At 21.4% G+C, this 19,010-nt stretch overlaps 1 protein-coding gene across 1 annotated transcript, besides 4 other annotated features; it reads left to right on the top strand.

The window, feature by feature from the left end:
- The first annotated feature begins 2,799 nt into the window (after positions 1-2,799).
- Positions 2,800-3,214: a repeat region.
- A 2,138-nt stretch (positions 3,215-5,352) lies between these two features.
- Positions 5,353-5,975: a repeat region.
- A 650-nt stretch (positions 5,976-6,625) lies between these two features.
- Positions 6,626-7,235: a repeat region.
- Positions 7,236-7,382: 147 nt separating this feature from the next.
- Positions 7,383-11,131: a repeat region.
- Positions 11,132-13,370: 2,239 nt separating this feature from the next.
- On the top strand, positions 13,371-18,624 carry PGAL8A_00325000 (surface-associated interspersed protein (SURFIN); the record flags this gene model as incomplete). Its single annotated transcript, XM_028672276.1, has 2 exons — positions 13,371-15,548; positions 15,655-18,624. The coding sequence occupies 2 exons, from the start codon at positions 13,371-13,373 to the stop codon at positions 18,622-18,624; spliced, it is 5,148 nt and encodes a 1,715-aa protein (XP_028528845.1).
- Between the last annotated feature and the right edge of the window lie 386 nt (positions 18,625-19,010).

Here is a 19,010-nt window from a genome sequence, read left to right as displayed (position 1 = left end):
TTTTAAAATTAAAATAAGGCATATATATTTTTATTACTTTTTACTAAGATTTTTGTGAATTTTTCCTTAATAGCCTTTGTAGAATTATTTTTTTTTTTTTTAATATTTCATTTTCTTATAAAATTTATTTTACTTCTTATAAAAAATATAGTTTCTAGTACAATATATAATATTTACAAAAATTCAAAACTCTCTTAATATCTTATTTAAATATTAATGTTTATGTATATTTTTTTTTTTTTTAAAGATATGTTCTTATAAAATCTAACATTTATGGGATATATATTATTAATACAAATTATTGTTCGGATTTTTTTTCTATAGAACATAAACAAAAAATTTTAAAACTTTTTTTCATTGTAATTTTAGTATAAAATAATTGTAATATTTATTCAAAGGTTTTTCCAATAATAATTCATTCTTTTTAAAAAAATAAAAAATAATTTCAAATATATATAATAAAATGTTTTCTTAATTATCTAAGAAATATAAATAAAAATGGCATAATATTAGTGTTTGCAGTATAATTAAAATTACAATTATATAATATTATGTTAAAAGTATTTATAATATAATAAAATTTATAACAGTTTCAATGTCAATATATAATTAACAATAATATATTAATTTGTTATAACAACTAATGTTTAGATAAAATAAATAGAAAAAAAATAAAATTTCACATGCAATAGTCTTTTTATAAGAAAATAACAATATATAAATAAAAAATAAAAAATAAAAGAATGAAATAAAAAAATTCGTATATATATATATATATATATATATATTTATTTATTATTATAATTGAAATATACCTAAATTACATTTGAATTTACATAATAATGATAATATTGAAAAAATATTTAATTCATTTTTATAATTATATAAAGAATTTCAGTTAAATTTTAGTATTAAATAAAAGAGAAAAAACGAAAACATAATAGAATATTGTTCACAAAAAATAATCCTTCTTAAAAAAAATTTGTAAGAGATATATAAAAACTGTAAAAAAAAAAAATTGAATGAAAATATAAAATTTATTTATTTATAATGTAATTTATGTTGAAGTGATTGTGATAAAGAGGTTAAAACCAAGTTACATATGATTAAACCTTAATCTTTGACATTTGACTAATAAAGAATATTATTGAGGTTTTTGAATTTATAATACGATGAATAAAAATGCAAAAATGAGTTTTGTGTGCATGTAAAATATTATAAAATATATATAGTTTAAAATACCTATCTGGTTAATAAATGATATTAACCTTTTATGATTTAATAGTAAATTATGAGGAAATAAGTTATTCGTTATAATTGATATTTAAAGAAATAGATAAATGAAAAAAAAAATTTTCTTGACATTTTATAATTTTTTTTTCTTTTATATTTTCTTCAATTTTTTTTTTTTATTTAGATTGTTAAATAATACGTTTTATTGTATATGGGTTAAATTTTATAATAGAGTCAATTTTAGAAACCATCAATAATAAAGTTGAAAACTTAAAAGAAAACAAAACGTATTTAGGGTTTATTAATATTTAAATTTAATATATTTATTAGAAGTTGTTAATAACTTTAATTTAATTTATTTTAAATTATTATTTTGAATATAATTAATAGATTTAATGATCCTCAATTTTGAAAAATAAAAAAAAAATTTGTGTAAATGTTTTTGTCATACCTATTTTTATTTTTATTTTTTTTTTTTTTTTTTTTTGTTAAGATATTTTCTTTTGTTTATTTAAATATTTCAAATATAACTTTTATAAAATTTTTATATTTTTTATAAAAATATAATTATTTAATTCATTAAAGGAAATAGGAAATATATGAAAAACAAAATATTAAAAAAGTGAAAATATAAAAACTTCATTATAAAAAAATATGAAAACAAAAATTTTATTTATTTTATTTTTTTAAATATCTTTAAGCTGTATCTTTTTTAATAACTTACAAAAAAAAAAAAAAAAAAGAGATTAGATAAAATAAAATAAAATAAATAAATAAAAACAAAACAAAGGAATAAATTTCATTAAAATATTCTAAAAAGTATTATTTTAAAATATAGAAGCTTTTTATACACATTTGTTTTAAAAAAAAAAAAAAAAAAAAAAAAAAAGCAATATGTAAACAAGGAATAATTCCTTTATTTGTATGACTTTTTAAAAAGTTTAAACTTTACATTTAAAAATTATTATCTAAACATATTTTTAGAAAATATATAAATAAACAAACTTTTTTTATATTTAAAGTACCAAAAAAAAAAAAAAATAAAATAAAATAAAATAATAGGATATCATAAAATAATAATAATAATAATAATAATAATAATAAAATAGAATAAACAAAATATTGCAACTTTTAACACTAGTTTAAAGAATAGATGGTATGTTTTTTATCTAAGTTATAATTTTGTTCAATATAAGTGCACAAAAAAACAAAAAAAAAAAAAAAAAATAAGAAAATCGTAGAGTCATCTCTACATGCTCTTTATTAATTGGTTTGTTCAGTACTCTAGCAAAGTCTCCGAACACCCAGTTAATAAAACAGTATGCGAAAAAAAAGAAAAAAAAAAAATTATTTAATTTTTTTTTGGAGATATTTTACTTTTAATAAATGGAGATACGTATAAAAAAAAAATATATTTATTTTTTTTTAAATTATTTAATTGAAAGAAAAGATTGGTAAAAAAAAATAAAAATCGAGAGTAATATTTAGCACCAGTAAAAATGAGATCTTAAAGAAATAATAATGTTTACATATAAGAGTTTAAATGCATAATTTTTATATTTTTCATTTGTGAGAGAAAATTTTATACATATTACAATAAAATATTCACGTAATTAATATTCGTATAATTATTTTGCATTTTTACTAAATGTGTATGTTTGTTAATTCAACAGCAATATATATAAATTGCTGAACATAACTTATAACAATGAAATAAATAAATTACAATTAAATAATAATCAATATTCAATAAGAATTTAAATTTTTAATAAAAATAAGGATTTTTATTAAAGTAAATAAATGTCTATTGAAATCAAAGAATCCTAAACGAAGTAGAGCACATAGTTAAGAGTTACTCGTTCAAAGCATATTAAAGATACATAAAAATACGACAAAATCGTAGAGACACTTCTACATGCTCTTTATTAATTGGTCTGTTCAGTACTCCAGTAAAGTCACCGAACACCCAGTTAATAAACCACCACGTAAGCGATAGATAAAAAAAAATTAGTGAATAATTTTTGTTTTTCTTCTTGTAATTTAAAATACATAAAATATATATTTATTTTTTTTTTTAAAATAATTTAATTGGTCGAATGATAAAAGAAAAAGTTAATGACTAAAAATTTTCTTTGTAATAGATTTCTCTTTGAACTTTTATGAAAAAATTTTCCACGAAGATAATAAATTTTTAGGATTTGTTATATTTATATGATTTAATTTGCTTTCTATTAATTGTTTATATAAAAAAAAAAAAAAAAAAAAAAAAAAAAAAGGGAAAAAGAAAAAAGAAAAAATAAATATGTAAAAAAAGAAGTAAAATATTAAATATTACGCACAACTATCTCTGCAAAAATAAACAACGTTAACAAAAATTTACTGTGGTTTATATAATAATATACTGATTAAATTATAGATTAGATATTTTTATAAAAATTTTTATTTTCTATTTTTATGATGTATGATAACAAATATTCGTATAAAGTTAAATATTTATATATAAGTACATATATTTCTTCATGCAAATAGCTTTGCTTGCAAGATATATAATATATATACTATCATGAATTTTTACAACATTAAATAAAACGATACGATATAATTTTCTTAATGTATAATATGCGATGCTGATTTATTCATTATTTGATAAGAATTTCATGCATATTAAAGAAATATTTATTTATTGGAAATTTAATAAAAAATTAATTTTCATGTGTGTATATTTACTAACATGTTGTGTGTGTAACAGTGTGCAACACCTAAATTCAGTGCACCATAAGAATAATATATATTTATTTTTTTATTAATATGTTCTTTTGATTAAATAATTATCGGCAAAAAAAAAAAAAAAAAAAAAAAAAAAAATTAAAAATTAAATTAAAAACAATTTATAATTTAATTAATTAAAAACATAAGACAAAAAACAAAAATAATCTGACCTATAAAATGCAGATGCCAAGTATGATGGGGATATTCATTTATATATACGTATTCTCATAGTTATTTTTTTAAAAATAAATAATATATATTTCATTCTTATAATAATGCATATGAAATAATCATNAAGATAGGCCATAAAATATAAGCTATATATTTCATGTTATTTAATTTATTTATATAAAAATTACATATTATTGATAAAAAAATACTTTCACAACTATTAAATTTTGTAGAACATAGTCTACTTACTATTGATTTGTTTGTTAATTATTTGGTTAATAAAATATATTATTAACATTTTTGGAATAACATATAGTAGCTTTGTGAAAGTGTATAAAACAAGTAATAAATATTCTAAAGTTTAAAAAAATAAAGACTTTTACATAAAATAAATAGCAAAGATTCATATTTTTAATAAAAATAAAGTGATTTTTATTAAAGTAAATAAATTCTCCTAAAATCAATAAATTATAAAAATTGTAAGTTACATAGTTTGTTAGTTTGTATTATCAATGTAATTTTTACAACAATTAGTAGAAGCCATACATTCTCTTTATTAATTTTTCTTTTCAATATTGTAGTAAAAACTTTAAGAATCATGTTAATAAATCATAATACTGCAAAATTCCTTAAGCAAGTAAATATTAGATTGCCCTTTTTAGGATAAATGTTAATAGATCTATGGAGAAAATAAAGTCAGCCATACATATTCACAAGTTCAAAAATAAAATAAAGCTATTTTTAGTTTTTTTTTATATTAAATTTTGTTTCTAAATTTTTTTTTATATTTTTTTTGTTTGTTGTAGGTTAATAGAAAAATATATTGTTAGTAAAATATTTTTGTTTTTTTAAATATATTTTTATTGTGAAATATATTTTGATTTTATTATGTAAATTAGTTAACTCTAATGAATTAATTTTGTGTAAATTAAATTGAATTTCAATGTTTTAAAAAGAAAACAAAAGGATTTGTTTTTACTTTTTTTATTAAATTATTGTTTAGTATATTTTAAGATATTGTAAACAAATTGAATTCAAACTTTGTTTAAAATAAATAAACATTTGTACTCAGATATAGCTCTATATTAAATGTAATCTGTAAGAGAAGCATTATATGATCTTTATTAATTAGTATTTCCAATACATTAGTAAAGTCATTGAAGGGACAATTAATAAATCATATATATAATCATACCTTCTTATAATGAATAGGAAGGTTATTTCTCTCTACAAAATTTCTATGAATATTATTTTTATCTCCTCACTAAAATCATCTATTTTCTGTCAAGAAGGAATACATAAAAGTTTTCATATTCTTTTAATGGTCTATCATCTTATAATATGTAATTAAGAAGATCATTTTAATCAACTATTGACCTAGAAATCCAACAATCTAAATTATTTTAAACCCCTTTAATGTGTTCAAATACTGAACAAAATTCGGATAGTCTAATTTCCATCTTTACAATTTCCTAGTACTAGCAGAATCAATTTTTATTATACCATTACAATTTGCTTTTATAAATACTTTAGATCCTTTAATATAATAATCAAATGTTTCACAAGATATAATTATTAAGAATAGTTCTATTTCTATTGTTCTCCATTTCCATTGAGCATCATTTAATTTTTTTGAAGTATAATTAATAAAGTTTGTGCAACCATTATCATTATCTATTTCAGTTAATGCGATTCCAAAACATTATAAGAGAATTCAGTAAAACAGCATTCGGTTTTTTGGATCAAAGTTATAATAAATAATTTAAACCATTTTCTTTTTATTTATTAAAAAATCTGAGAATTATTAGTAATGAAACTAATTTAGAAATACACGAATAAAATTTTCTAATATATTTTAAATAATAATTAGTATCTCCTAATAGTGTAAAAATAGCATTATCGATATATCTTAAATGATATTTGAATAAATAAAATAAGTAAAAACATTCGCATTTGTTCATGTTAAAATACGAATAAAATGCGCAAGATAAAAAATATAAATATACAAAATATGTACAAATAAAAGAAAAAAAAATGATCGCTTTTATGAGAAATACACTAGAAAAAACGTGGATATGTTTTGTTAAATTTGTTTTTTTATTATAATTCTCACTAAAAAAAAAATTAATTTTTTTTTTTTTTGGTAATGATTTTTCTCATTGTTCTTTTATTAAAAAAAAATATATCTCAAGCAATAAATATTTTCTTTTGGGAACGATAATGTAGAATATTTTTTTTATGAGAGATTAAAAGTGTAAGGCAAAATGTGACATACATGAGATATTGTGTAAATAAGAACAAAAATATTTAAATGATATAATTAATATTTTATATTAATTAATAAAATTGAATAAATTGCTTAATGTTTTAATTTAATAAAAATAAAATAAGTATAATTTTTTATATATATTCTCTATTAATTTATTCCTTACTAACACGGTCATTGAACAGGTGTTTTATTAAATGGATATTCGGTGACTTTACTAGAGTATGAACAAACAAATTAATAAAGAGCATGTAGAGTTGCCTCTAAAGTTTTTATGTATTTATATATATTTTTAAATGCTTTGAACTAGTGATTCTTAATTATATAATCTACTTCATTTAGCATTCTTTAATTTTAATAGGCATTTATTTACTTTAATAAATAAATCCTTATTTTTATTAAAAATTTAAATCCTTATTGAACACTAATAATTAATTAAATGTATATTACTTATTTCTTTGTTATGATTTATGTTCAGCAATTTAAATATATTACTGTTTAACTAACAAATATAAACAATTAGTAAAAATACAAATTAATTATAAGAATATTAATTATGTGGAAATTTTATTGTCATATATATAAGATTTTCTCTCACAAATTAAAAATATAAATATAATACAAATTAAACTCTTTTATTAAAACATTATTATTTTTTTAAGATCTTATTTTTATTGGTGCTAAATCTTACTCTCGATTTTAATTTTACCAATTTTTTTCTTTTCTTAAAAAAAATCCTTCTCTGAATAAATCATTCCAAAAAAAAAAAAATAAATATATTTTTTTTTTTTTTTATCTCCATTTTTCAAAAGAAAAATATCTCAAAAAAAAATTCCAATAATTTTTTTTTTTTTTTTTTTAGTTACCACAACTAACTACGTATTCTTTACATAAGTAGTCCTTTTTATAATCAAAAAGGTTAATGAAGCCTTTTATTAACCATTAATGGACAAATTAGGATATTCCATCACAAAAAGAAAAGATCAACATATATATATCATGCAAGTTAAACCCGAAGTAAGGGAGGATAAATTAGAGAATTCGAATAAAGAAATTATTCAGAATTTTATTAAAAGATCTGACTTAAAAGATCATAAAAATAATGAAGAATGGGAAAAAGTATTAAGAAATAATACAATACTCTGGGGAAATAAAATCATGGAACCCAACAACAAATACAAAGTTTCTATTCAGGTACAAGGGATATCTCGACGTTATAACCTTAGATCATTGAGTGAAGAAATGTTATCAGAATTACATCGAAAAATAGATGAAATGATAAAATTAAAAGTAATAAGTAAGGTAATTAATACAGATTAGACTTCACCAATAGTAATGGTTCGGAAGAAAACAGGCCAATGGAGAGTCACGTTAGACTATCGGTATTTAAATAAATTTATACTAGATGATTTATATGTCATCCCACACATGAAACACATATTTCAAACGTTTTATGGAACAAAATGGTTTTCGAAAATAGACCTTAAAAATGGATTTTGGAATATCGCATTGGAGGAAAATAGTAATCCATATACTGGATATATAGTTCCGAAGAGGGGAACATTTGTATTTAATGTATTGCCATTCGGTCTAAAAACATGTCCTACAGAATTTCAAAGAATAATGGAAGATATTTTTATGGAATTAATTCAAGAGAATTATGTAGTTGTGCACATTCATGACATCATCATTCTTACAAAAACATTATTTGAGCATTTAGAAGTATTAAAAAGAGTATTTAAATTAGTCTGTAATAATAATTTAAGAATAAATAAAGAAAATTGTGAACTATTTAAAACGTCTATCATTTATATTAGGCAAGAGATAGATCAAAATGGTATAAGACCTTCATAAGATAAGGTGAAAACAGTTATTAAGGCAGAACGACCTAAATCTAAAAAGCAATTGAGATCATTCTTTGGAGCTACTAATTATTACAGGAATTATATGAAGAACTTTTAAGAGTGAACTTCTAAACTAGTTCCATTGTTAACTAAGAAACAGAAATTTGAATGGAAAGAAGGGTATTCAAAGGCTTTGGAGCAAATCAAGAATAAAATGACGGAAATTACTTATCTTCCATTTCCAGAATTAGGAAAACCCTATACTATTTAAACTGACGCATTAGATTATGCTATAGGAGCTGTATTGACTCAAATTAATAAAGACACAGATCAAACTAAATCCATTCATTACATATCGAAGAATTTAAATGAAATACAACAAAGAAGGAGTACGGTTGAAAAAGAATTATTGGCTATAGTAGTAGCATGCGAAACATTCTATTATTATATTAAAGGATCTAAGACCTTAATTAAAACATATCGTAAAGTTATTATTGGAATGGATTCAATTAATACTGTAAAACTATATCGATAGAAGTTAAGACTATCTGAATTTAACTTAGAATTTGAACATATTGAAGGAGTTCAAAATAGTTTAGGTGATTGGATCACTATATAAATAGAAGATAAAACAGATCTTCCTAATTACATGACCTTATATTGTAGTAAACCTCAAGAAGTATATAAAGATTTATATGTGATACCTTCTTGCGAGGAAATAGCAAATGAAGCTAGAAAAGATATAGGTAACATACCAAGAGACGTAGTATTGAAGGATGATTTCCCAGTTCACTATAGAACAGGAAGATTATATATATCAGAAAAATATAGAAATCATTTAATGTATTGGTTTCATAGTAGTAAATTCGCAAAACATTGTGGAGTCAATAAAACACTAAAGAAAATACAAAAACATTTTTGGTGTTCCAATATTAGTAAAGATATTGAAGAATAGGTCACAAATTGTTTAGTTTGTCAAGTAATAAGTAATAGGAAATTTAAACCTAATAATAACCAAGCTTTATCAGAACCGAATGTATTTGATATGGTTTCATTAGATATTATGGGACCTAAAACATGGAAATGTACAGAATACTTTATACAAGTAGCAATAGATCATCATTCGCGTTTTATGGTGACGAACATAACTAATAAAACACCTAATGCTATGCATGCAATTAACATTATAGAGAAAACATGGATACCCATATTTGGATACCCTGGAAGCATTTTAACATATCGCGGTTCAATTTATACTAGTCAAGAATTTCATGACTATGTTACAAAAGAAATACAGGTTAAATTATATCGTACTAGCGCATATTATCCACAAGGAAACGGTATAAATGAAAGTTCTCATAAAAGCTTAGATTATATAATGAAGACTTTATATGAAGAAAAAGATCTACCTTTTGAAGAAATAGTACAAAATGCAGTACTAATATATAATAATACATCACATGGAGCTATAGAAGAAACACCCTATTTTGCTATGTTTCGAATAGATTGTATCTGTCGAAGGTTTGCAAAATTAGTACCGGAAACAACTTCTGAAATGAGGATTATATATTTAAACGATTGATGGAAAAACATGTATGAAGATGTTAACGAAATCAAAAGAAAACCTATAATTGAAAGTAAAAATATTAAGGTTTGAGATATTATCTCATACGAATTATAGAAATAAGAAAGGAATCAAATGAAACACCATAGTGGAAATATACAATATAAACCATATTGGTCATTTCCTCATAGAGTAACTAAAATTTAAAGCGGAATTCTGAAAGCATTACTTATATATTATAGAAGTAAAGAAGTACAAATTCCAATGTGAAAAATAAAATTGTTGAGTAACAAAACCAGGGAAATATATGAAAGGCAACTGCACAATTTAATACAATTTACGAATAAGAATAAAAGGAAATTAAATCTGACGAATAGTTTAAAGTCTAAGGATTACCTAGATAGTCATAAAAGGAGTAGTATCATAACGTGTGATATCAACTATAATCAGGACAATTAAATTGAAAAAGGAGTACAGAAAGGAATTGATGTAATAAAACAATACAAAAATAACAAACTTTAAGTAATAACCATTACTTTCCCATGGTGGTGGAGTATGGTTAATAAAAGGCTTTATTAACCTTTTTGGAAAATAAAAGGACTAGTTAAATGAAGAATACGAAGTTGGTCATGCACATACATATAAAAAAAAAATCTTCAATTTTTTTTTTATTTGTACTTTTTTTTAAAAAAAAAGTATAAAGACTTCCATGAATAAAATTTGATAAAAAAATGCAAAGATCCTCAGGAAAAAAAATAATTAAAAAAATCAATTAGAACAATATTTGCTACCAATAAATAAAATAAAAAAAAAAAAGAAAAAAAGAATTTCTTTTTTTGGGGAAGGAAATTAAATAATTTTTGTGATGAATTTTGTAAAAGAAAATTTTATACATATAACAATATAATTTTCATGTAATTAATATTTGTATAATTTTTAATATTTGTAAATAATTGATTATATTTGTTAATTCAACAGAAATATATATTAATTGCTGAATGTAACTTATAATAAATAATCTAGTAATTTACAATAAATTAATAATTAATGTTCAATAAGGATTTAAATTTTTAATAAGAGTAAAGATTTTTATTAAAGTAAATAAATGCCTATTGAAATTAAAGAATGCTGAATGAAGTAGATTACGTAAATAAGGATCACTCATTCAAAGCATATAAAATATATAAAAATGCATCAAAACCGTAGAGGCAACTTTACATGCTCTTTAATAATTTGTTTGTTCAGTACTCTAATAAAGTCACCGAACACCCAGTTAATAAAACATGCACAAATGTATAATAAATAAAAATAAAATTGTTTACTTTAAAATAAATAATCTTAAAAATAAGTACTAAATATATAACGATAACCAGAATTTAATTAATCCATAGTCAACAAATAAAGTTACAAAAAATTTAAATCAAAAAAAGACCAATAATTATAGTTTTAATAAATTTATATCCAATTAACATAACCTTCATCCTTTTCCTCACAACATGCATATTCAAAATAAATATTATAAAATTCAACAATAATATTTTTATAAAATTTATACCATGTCTTAAAATTCATAAAGTAAACTTATCTTTTACTTCTCTTTATTTTTAATATACTTATTCAATTCTTAATCGTAATATCAACCCAATAATATAAATAAATAAAAATAACAAAAATTATGAAAAATTTTAAATAATTATTAAATTTTTAATAATTAAAATTTATAAATATAATTATAAATATTCATAAAAAAATATGTTTCATCTTTAATATTCCCTTAAAAAAAATAATAAACCTTCGTGAAAATCAAATAAAATACTAATAAAAATAAAATAAATTTACTTTTTTCACGGATTTTATCAGTAAATTATTTATTGTAATTTATCTTGTAAGAGCACAAATATATAAAAAGAAAAAAAAAAATTGAATAAAATAATGAATTTTATTTTTCTTTATTTGTTTTTATTTATTTTTTTTTTATAAAGAAAAATCAATCAGTCCCTTAAATTCGACTCATATTTTCACTCATCTTTTTTTTTAGATATAAATATCTTTTTTCTAAAAAATTTTTGTTTGTAAACTATTGTCATTTTAATCTTATAAAAAGATTATGAGAAAAAATTGTAAAAAAAATAACCATATAATAATTTGTGTTTCTTTTTGTTTATAATAATAAATTCTAAAATAATAAAAAATATTTCCTTAAATAATGTTTGATATATATGTATTTACCAAATAAAAATTAATAAAAAAAAATAAAAAGTTCAATATAATTTTAACTAAAAAAATAAAGTGCATTACCCACTAACATAAAGTGATTTTTTTTTTTTTTTTTTAATACATATATTTCTATACAAATAAAACTAAATTATAGTGCACTTATTTATCACTAATATTTAAATATTAAAATAAAGAAAATTAGAGTAGTTTGATCAGTGTTTAAAATTTAATAATTTAACAATAAATAATGTAGCTTCTCATAATTTTAAATATTTCTTCTATTAAACATGATATAATTTATTTATTAAAATATATATAAACAGCTAAAATAGTATATTGTAGTTGCTTATTTTAGAATTTACATATATATATTTTATTTATTTTTTTTTTTGCTTATTTATATATTTTATGAAAGTATCAATTAGATCCTTTAAAAAAATAATTATAAATTATTATGTACATTATTTTATTTATATATAAATTCCACATACTACATATAAAATTTTACTTCTTCAACTGTTCAAATTTGATTTTCAAAAAAATTTTCTACATAAATATTATATAATAATTAAATTTTTTATTCAAAATATTAAATTTAAATAATTGTATCATTATTTCTAACTTATATTTATATTCATATAATTATATAAAAAATTTAAGAAAATTCATAAAAAATCCTTAACATGATTTCTTTTTTTCATATAAATTTCATAGTATAATATAATGCTTTACTTTAATATTTTTTTTCTTTTTTATATTCTTAATGTTAATCTTATAAATTAAGTTTTTAATTTATTTATCACAATATTTCATTTTTTTTAAAAATTAATTACATCATTATTATATGAAAATTACAATAATTTAATATTTTACATAAATAGCAAATAAAAAATTTCTTCAGCTGCGAATTATTATTTTATATTACATAAAATGACATTTTAACATATAAACAAATTTATGATATAGTTTTTACGTAAGAACAAGTGTTGTCATTTTTATATAGAAATTATAACAGTTTCCTGAGGTGATTTATGCATACAATAGTAATGCGAAATAACAAAAATAGTAGTATTCAATTCTTTAGTCAAATTATATTATTTTTCTCTAATTGGATTATTGAATACCTTTTTAATGTATGATAAAATTTAAATGTAAAATAAATGTTTATTATATATATTACCTTTTTCTCTTCCTCAAATTTTTGGTTTTATATGTTATTGATATATAAATTTATTTTTCTTAATAAATGAATTTTTTAATGTTATTACAGAATATTTTTGGAAAACCTTGTTGTGAAATAAGAGCCATGAAAAAAAACTTAACCTCAAAAAATGCAAGATTATTATCAGAATTAGAAGAAAATTCCTGCATGTCAAATCAAACAAAAATTACAATAGAAAACAATGTTAATTTATCTAATGATACAATTAAGATCAATACAGAAATTAAATCATTTATGGATGATACTGGTAATGAACTTCAATTTTATCTTCAAGACGATAAAATTACTAATGACACAGAAAAATGTCAAAAGGCATCCACATACATAAATTGGAGAGGAATGGATTATGTTAATTTACTATTAAGTGAAAAAGAAAATTATAATATCTCCTGTGTTGTTGAAAAATGGAATGAGAAACAAAAATCTTTTGAAACAAGTATAGCTGAAAAAACAAATTCAACGTGTAGTACAACAAAGTTTGATTATTGTGCTATCTTGAATAAAAATGATAAATGCAATAGACCTTATGAATATAATGATCTACGAGTAAGCACATTATTAACATACGATAAACTCAGTGAAGATACTTATAGTACTAATAAAACTCAAATTATTGAAGATAGACAGAGTAGTTTTCATAATATTACTAATTTTATATCTGATTACTATTACAGAATGTATGAAAATGACAATTCTGAACTTAATTGTGGAAAGTGGAGTATGTATATATATAAAAGAGGAATGCAATTTGTTAAAATGTTCGCCAGTGAATTTTATGATGATGAAAGATATATAAATGATTCTATTAGAATATGGAATGATCATAGTATCCAATTAGAAACTACTGTTTTAGAGGATACTAAAAATCAATGTAATATGACAAAATTTATTTATCAAATTAGAGAGCAACAAAAATCAAATAATCCATATGATTTACCTTGGCTTTTATCAAAAAAGAATCACAATGAACCTAATGAAACTATAGATAATACAACTGAATTACCAGATAACTTACAACCTACAATTGTAACTCCTAATGTATTACTTGATGCTACTACTACAAATTTATCAGATAATAAAAAGAGTATTAATAATAACAAAAATGGTACCAATGCCTCTGAAAATACAAGGGCTACCTCAGTACCATCAGTTACTACAGATCAGAATGACCCAAAAACTTCAACCACAATTTCTCCAATAGACTCAATACATTTTAATTCATTAACTCCAAATGATACAATGCATTCCATTACTAATACTATATCACACACAACCTCATCTTCACCTTTTTCTGAGACTTTAACATCTCTTACATCTAAAACATTACCTTCACATTCTACTATAAATAATTGCACACCTACAGATACATCTTCCTATGGAGATATGTCTTCTACAGCTACTATTGAATATCCTATTACTGCTGTTAAATCATTTACAAATAATATTGCACCTTCTAGTACTATCACTCCACCTCTTACAACTGCATCTTTACCTCCTGAAAGTGCAACTTCTGTAAATAAGATTATACCTACAAATAGCACTGAATCTCCTACAATTGATTCTTCTTCTCCTGAGGTTGAACCTTCTCTTACAACAATAACTAGAACTCCTACATATAGCTCTACACCTCCACTACTTTCACCTACTCCTACGATCACCACTTTGCCTTCCACAAATAATCCTATATCACCTACAAATGATATGTCTATTCATCCTACTAATGATGTTACTCATAAAACTGCAACTTCACCTTTAACACATAGTTCATCACCTTTTTTGACAAATACCATTGAAAATTCTACTACTACCATTGAACCATTTACAAATAAAATTGCATCTCCTGAAACTGACCTTATATCTCCAGCAATTAACACTACATCTCTTATGTCTGATATTATATCTCCAACTCCACTTTTGTATTCCTCTGATAATACATCTATTCTCACAACAAAGGCTGCTTTTTTTCCTACAACAAATAACAATTTACCTTCAAATCAGACAGATAGTATCCAACTGGAGAACCAACAAAATACACATGCCCCTCTTAAACTGGCTCAACAATATTTACTTGAAAATAATACTGGAAATGTTTCAATAAGTCCAAATGCGACTGTTTCAAATAGTTTATTGACGCCATCCTCATCAAATAACCCCACCGATGTTATGCCTACAGTTACACCTACAGATAATTTATTAATACCAATGGTTTCTGGAGGTATATTTATTTTTGGAATTATTTTTCTTTTAGTTCTTCTTTGTAAAGTATGATTAAATTAACATTTAAAAATTAAAAAACTTATATATTTAAAATCATAATTACATTAATGAAGAATTTTTATAATATTTTATTTTTTAATTTCAATTATAGTATACTCCCATTGGATCTTGGCTTCGTAATAGGAAGTCAAAAAAAAAAAAAGCAAGAAAAAAGATTAAGAAAATAACAAGGGAACCGTTGTTAATGGATACAAATAATATAGAGAATGAACCAATAAATAATGAAAATTATTCATTCTTACACCATGAAAAAGAAATACCACTATGTGATATGAGTTTGAAAAATCGAAAAGATTTGAAGTATAAACAGGTGAAGAAATCCAAAGCACATAAAGGAATGTATATGGAAAATGAAAAAGATTTGAAGTATAAACAAGTGAAGAAATCCAAAGCACATAAAGGAATGCATATGGAAAATGAAAAAGATATGAAGTATGAAGAAATGAAGAAATCTAAACCTCATGAAGGAATGTATATGGAAAATGAAAATAAATGCATTCGTGAAGTTGTAGAAGTATCAAAGAAGCATGAAAATGAATTTATATTGGGAGAAAAATTAAATGAAGATAATCCAAGAAATGAAATTGATGAAATTGAATTGAATGTAAATAAATCTAGAAATAAAATAAAAAAAGAAAAGTTGAATAAAAATATATTAGGAAAAAATACAGCTCATAATGTAGAGTATATTATGGAAAATACATTAAGTGAGGAAGAAACCAATGAAATATATGTAATAAAAGAAAAATATGAATGTGAAAATGAAATGAAAAATTTAGAAAGTAAAAGATCAATTAATGATGAAGTATGTAATTGGAATTCATGGGTAGATATACATATGACTGCATTACTACAGTGTAGAAAAGAGGAATGGAAATTGAATAAAACCGAATTTTTTAATATTTGCTTAGAAGAGTTCGAAAAAGATAGAGAAAATTCTAATTTAAAAGAAATGGGAAATAATTTTGTAATGAAAATAAAAGGAGAAAATAGTACCGTTACAATGGAAAAAAATAGTAGTATATTAGAGAAATATAAAAATGAAAAGTGGTTTATTAATTTGAAGAAAGAATGGAAACAAGAACAAGAAAAATACTTAAAATATTTAGAAGAACATGAAATTAAAAAAATGACAGAAATGGGATTAAATAATTTTATTCTAGGTAAAAAAAAAAATATATGGAAGATATGGATAGAAAGGCAAAGAGAGCTTTCATACGAATACAAAAAACAGAAATGGTTTGTAAAATTGTTAGAAGAATATGAACAAGAAGAAATTCATGAAAATTTAAAGGAAGAAAATATAGAGAAAGAAAGAGATAATGGAATAGATAATTGTGAAATGAAAAAAAATTTGGAAAGGAGAATTTTGTTAGATATTCATATGATGGTATTAGAGGAATGTATGAAAGAAGAGTGGGAAAAAGAAGAAGGATTTTATAAAACAAACATAATAAAGATAAGAAAATATAAAAATTTGGATGAAGAAACAAACATATTAGAAAAAATGGAAAAAGAAAGAAGTTTGAATGTTATGTCAGAGAAAAAAAAAGAGGAAATGGAAGAATGGAAAAAAGAAAAATGGTTTATTGAGTTAATGTTAGAATGGAAAAATAATGAAAAAAAATATATGATAGAGACAAATGAAGAAATTTTAGTAAAAAAGAATAAAGAAAGAATAATAGATGTTGTCTTAGAAAGAAAAAGCAATATATGGAAAAAACACTGTGAAAATATTTGTAAAAAGTGGAAAGAAGAAGACAACAATGAAGAATGGTTTACAAAGTTAGTTAATGAATATGAAAATGAAGAGAAAGAATATAAAAGTACAATTTATAAAAATAGTATAGAAGAAAAAAAAGAAGATGTAAAAACCATAGAAAGAGATGAATCAGTAACAGAGTTTAATAAAAAGGGAGAAGAAAAAATGAGAAAATATGAAAGGAATAGTTTAGAGGAATCATTTGAAGAGAATAATTCTATAATAAACAAAAAAAAATTAAAATGGAAGACTTTAATAGAAATATATATGGTAATATTGGAGGAATGTAGAAAAGAGGAGTGGTTATTGAATAGAGGAAAATTTTTAGAAACTTGTTTAGAAGAATTTAAAAAAGAAGAAAAAGAAAAATATCCAAAAATAATAGAAAATGATTTAGCAATGATGAGAAAAGAGGAAGAAGACATTAGTATAATAATGATAGAGAAACAAAAACATCTATGGAAAAAATGGGTAGAAAGAAACAAAAGAATGTCAGAGAAATGGAAAAAAGAAGAGTGGTTTATTAATTTAAAAAAAGAATGGGGAACAGAACAAGAAAAATATGAGGAATTAACAAAAGAATCAGAAATCTTTGAAATAGAAACAGGCAAAAATCCTATGCTAGAAAAACAAAAAAGAATATGGAAACAATGGCTAAAAAAACAAAGAATGCGGTTTATAGAACATAGCGAGGAGGAATGGTTTAACAATTTATTGGTAGAATACGAAAAAGAAGAAGAACTTAAGGAAGGAATAACTAAAAAGGATACGAAAAAAACGAAGGAAATTCATGAAAATATAGTAGAATTGAAACAAGAAGGAGATGAAGAAATAGTGAAATATAAAAAAAAGGAAAAATTGATACAAAAAGTTTTGATTGAAATACATATGACACTATTAGAAGAATGTATGAAAGACGAATGGCAAAAAGAAAAAGAATATTTTTTTAAAACAATGATGGAAGAGTTGAAAATACAAGAAAATTTAGATGAAGATGTTATCATATTGGAAATAAAAAAAAAAAGAAGTAGGAATGCTATATTAGATATTGAAAAAGTAGAAATAGAAAAATGGAAAAAGAAAAAATGGTTTATAGAGTTAATATTAGAAATGAATAACAAGGAAAAAACATACATAAAAGACATATATGAAGATATGATAGCAAAGAAGAATGAGGATGTAATTAAAAATCCCATGTTAGAAATGCAAAAAATTATATGGAAAAAACAATGTGAAGATATCCATAAAAGGTGGTTAGAAAAAAGTAATGAAGGATGCTTTACAACACGAATTTATTAATAGAAGAATAAAGATAATGAATAAAAAGGCAAAATTTATAAATAGGGTATAGGAAAGAAAATTTGATGGAAAGAAACTCGAAAATTAAGTAAAACAATAGAAAAAAATTTAGAAGTGATAAATGGAATTATTGAACTTTTTAGATGGTTGTTAAGAAATAAACTTAAACATTGTTATATGTATAGTTATTTGATTCATTAATTTACTCATTCAATAATTTTGTTAGAATATTGATTTATTAATTTCTTGTATAATAAATTTGTTAATGTGGTACAAATAAATTAAATAAATAGAGTTTAGAGATAACTATAATTATTTTATTTAGAATGAAATAAATCATTACATTAATCATTTATTTTTATTAACTCATATTAAATTTTAACTCT

Source organism: Plasmodium gallinaceum (assembly GCF_900005855.1).
Source record: "Plasmodium gallinaceum strain 8A genome assembly, contig: PGAL8A_v1_93, whole genome shotgun sequence".
Lineage (NCBI taxonomy): Eukaryota > Apicomplexa > Aconoidasida > Haemosporida > Plasmodiidae > Plasmodium > Plasmodium gallinaceum.
Note: the sequence above shows the minus strand (reverse complement) of the source record. Positions and strands in the feature narration are given on the sequence as shown.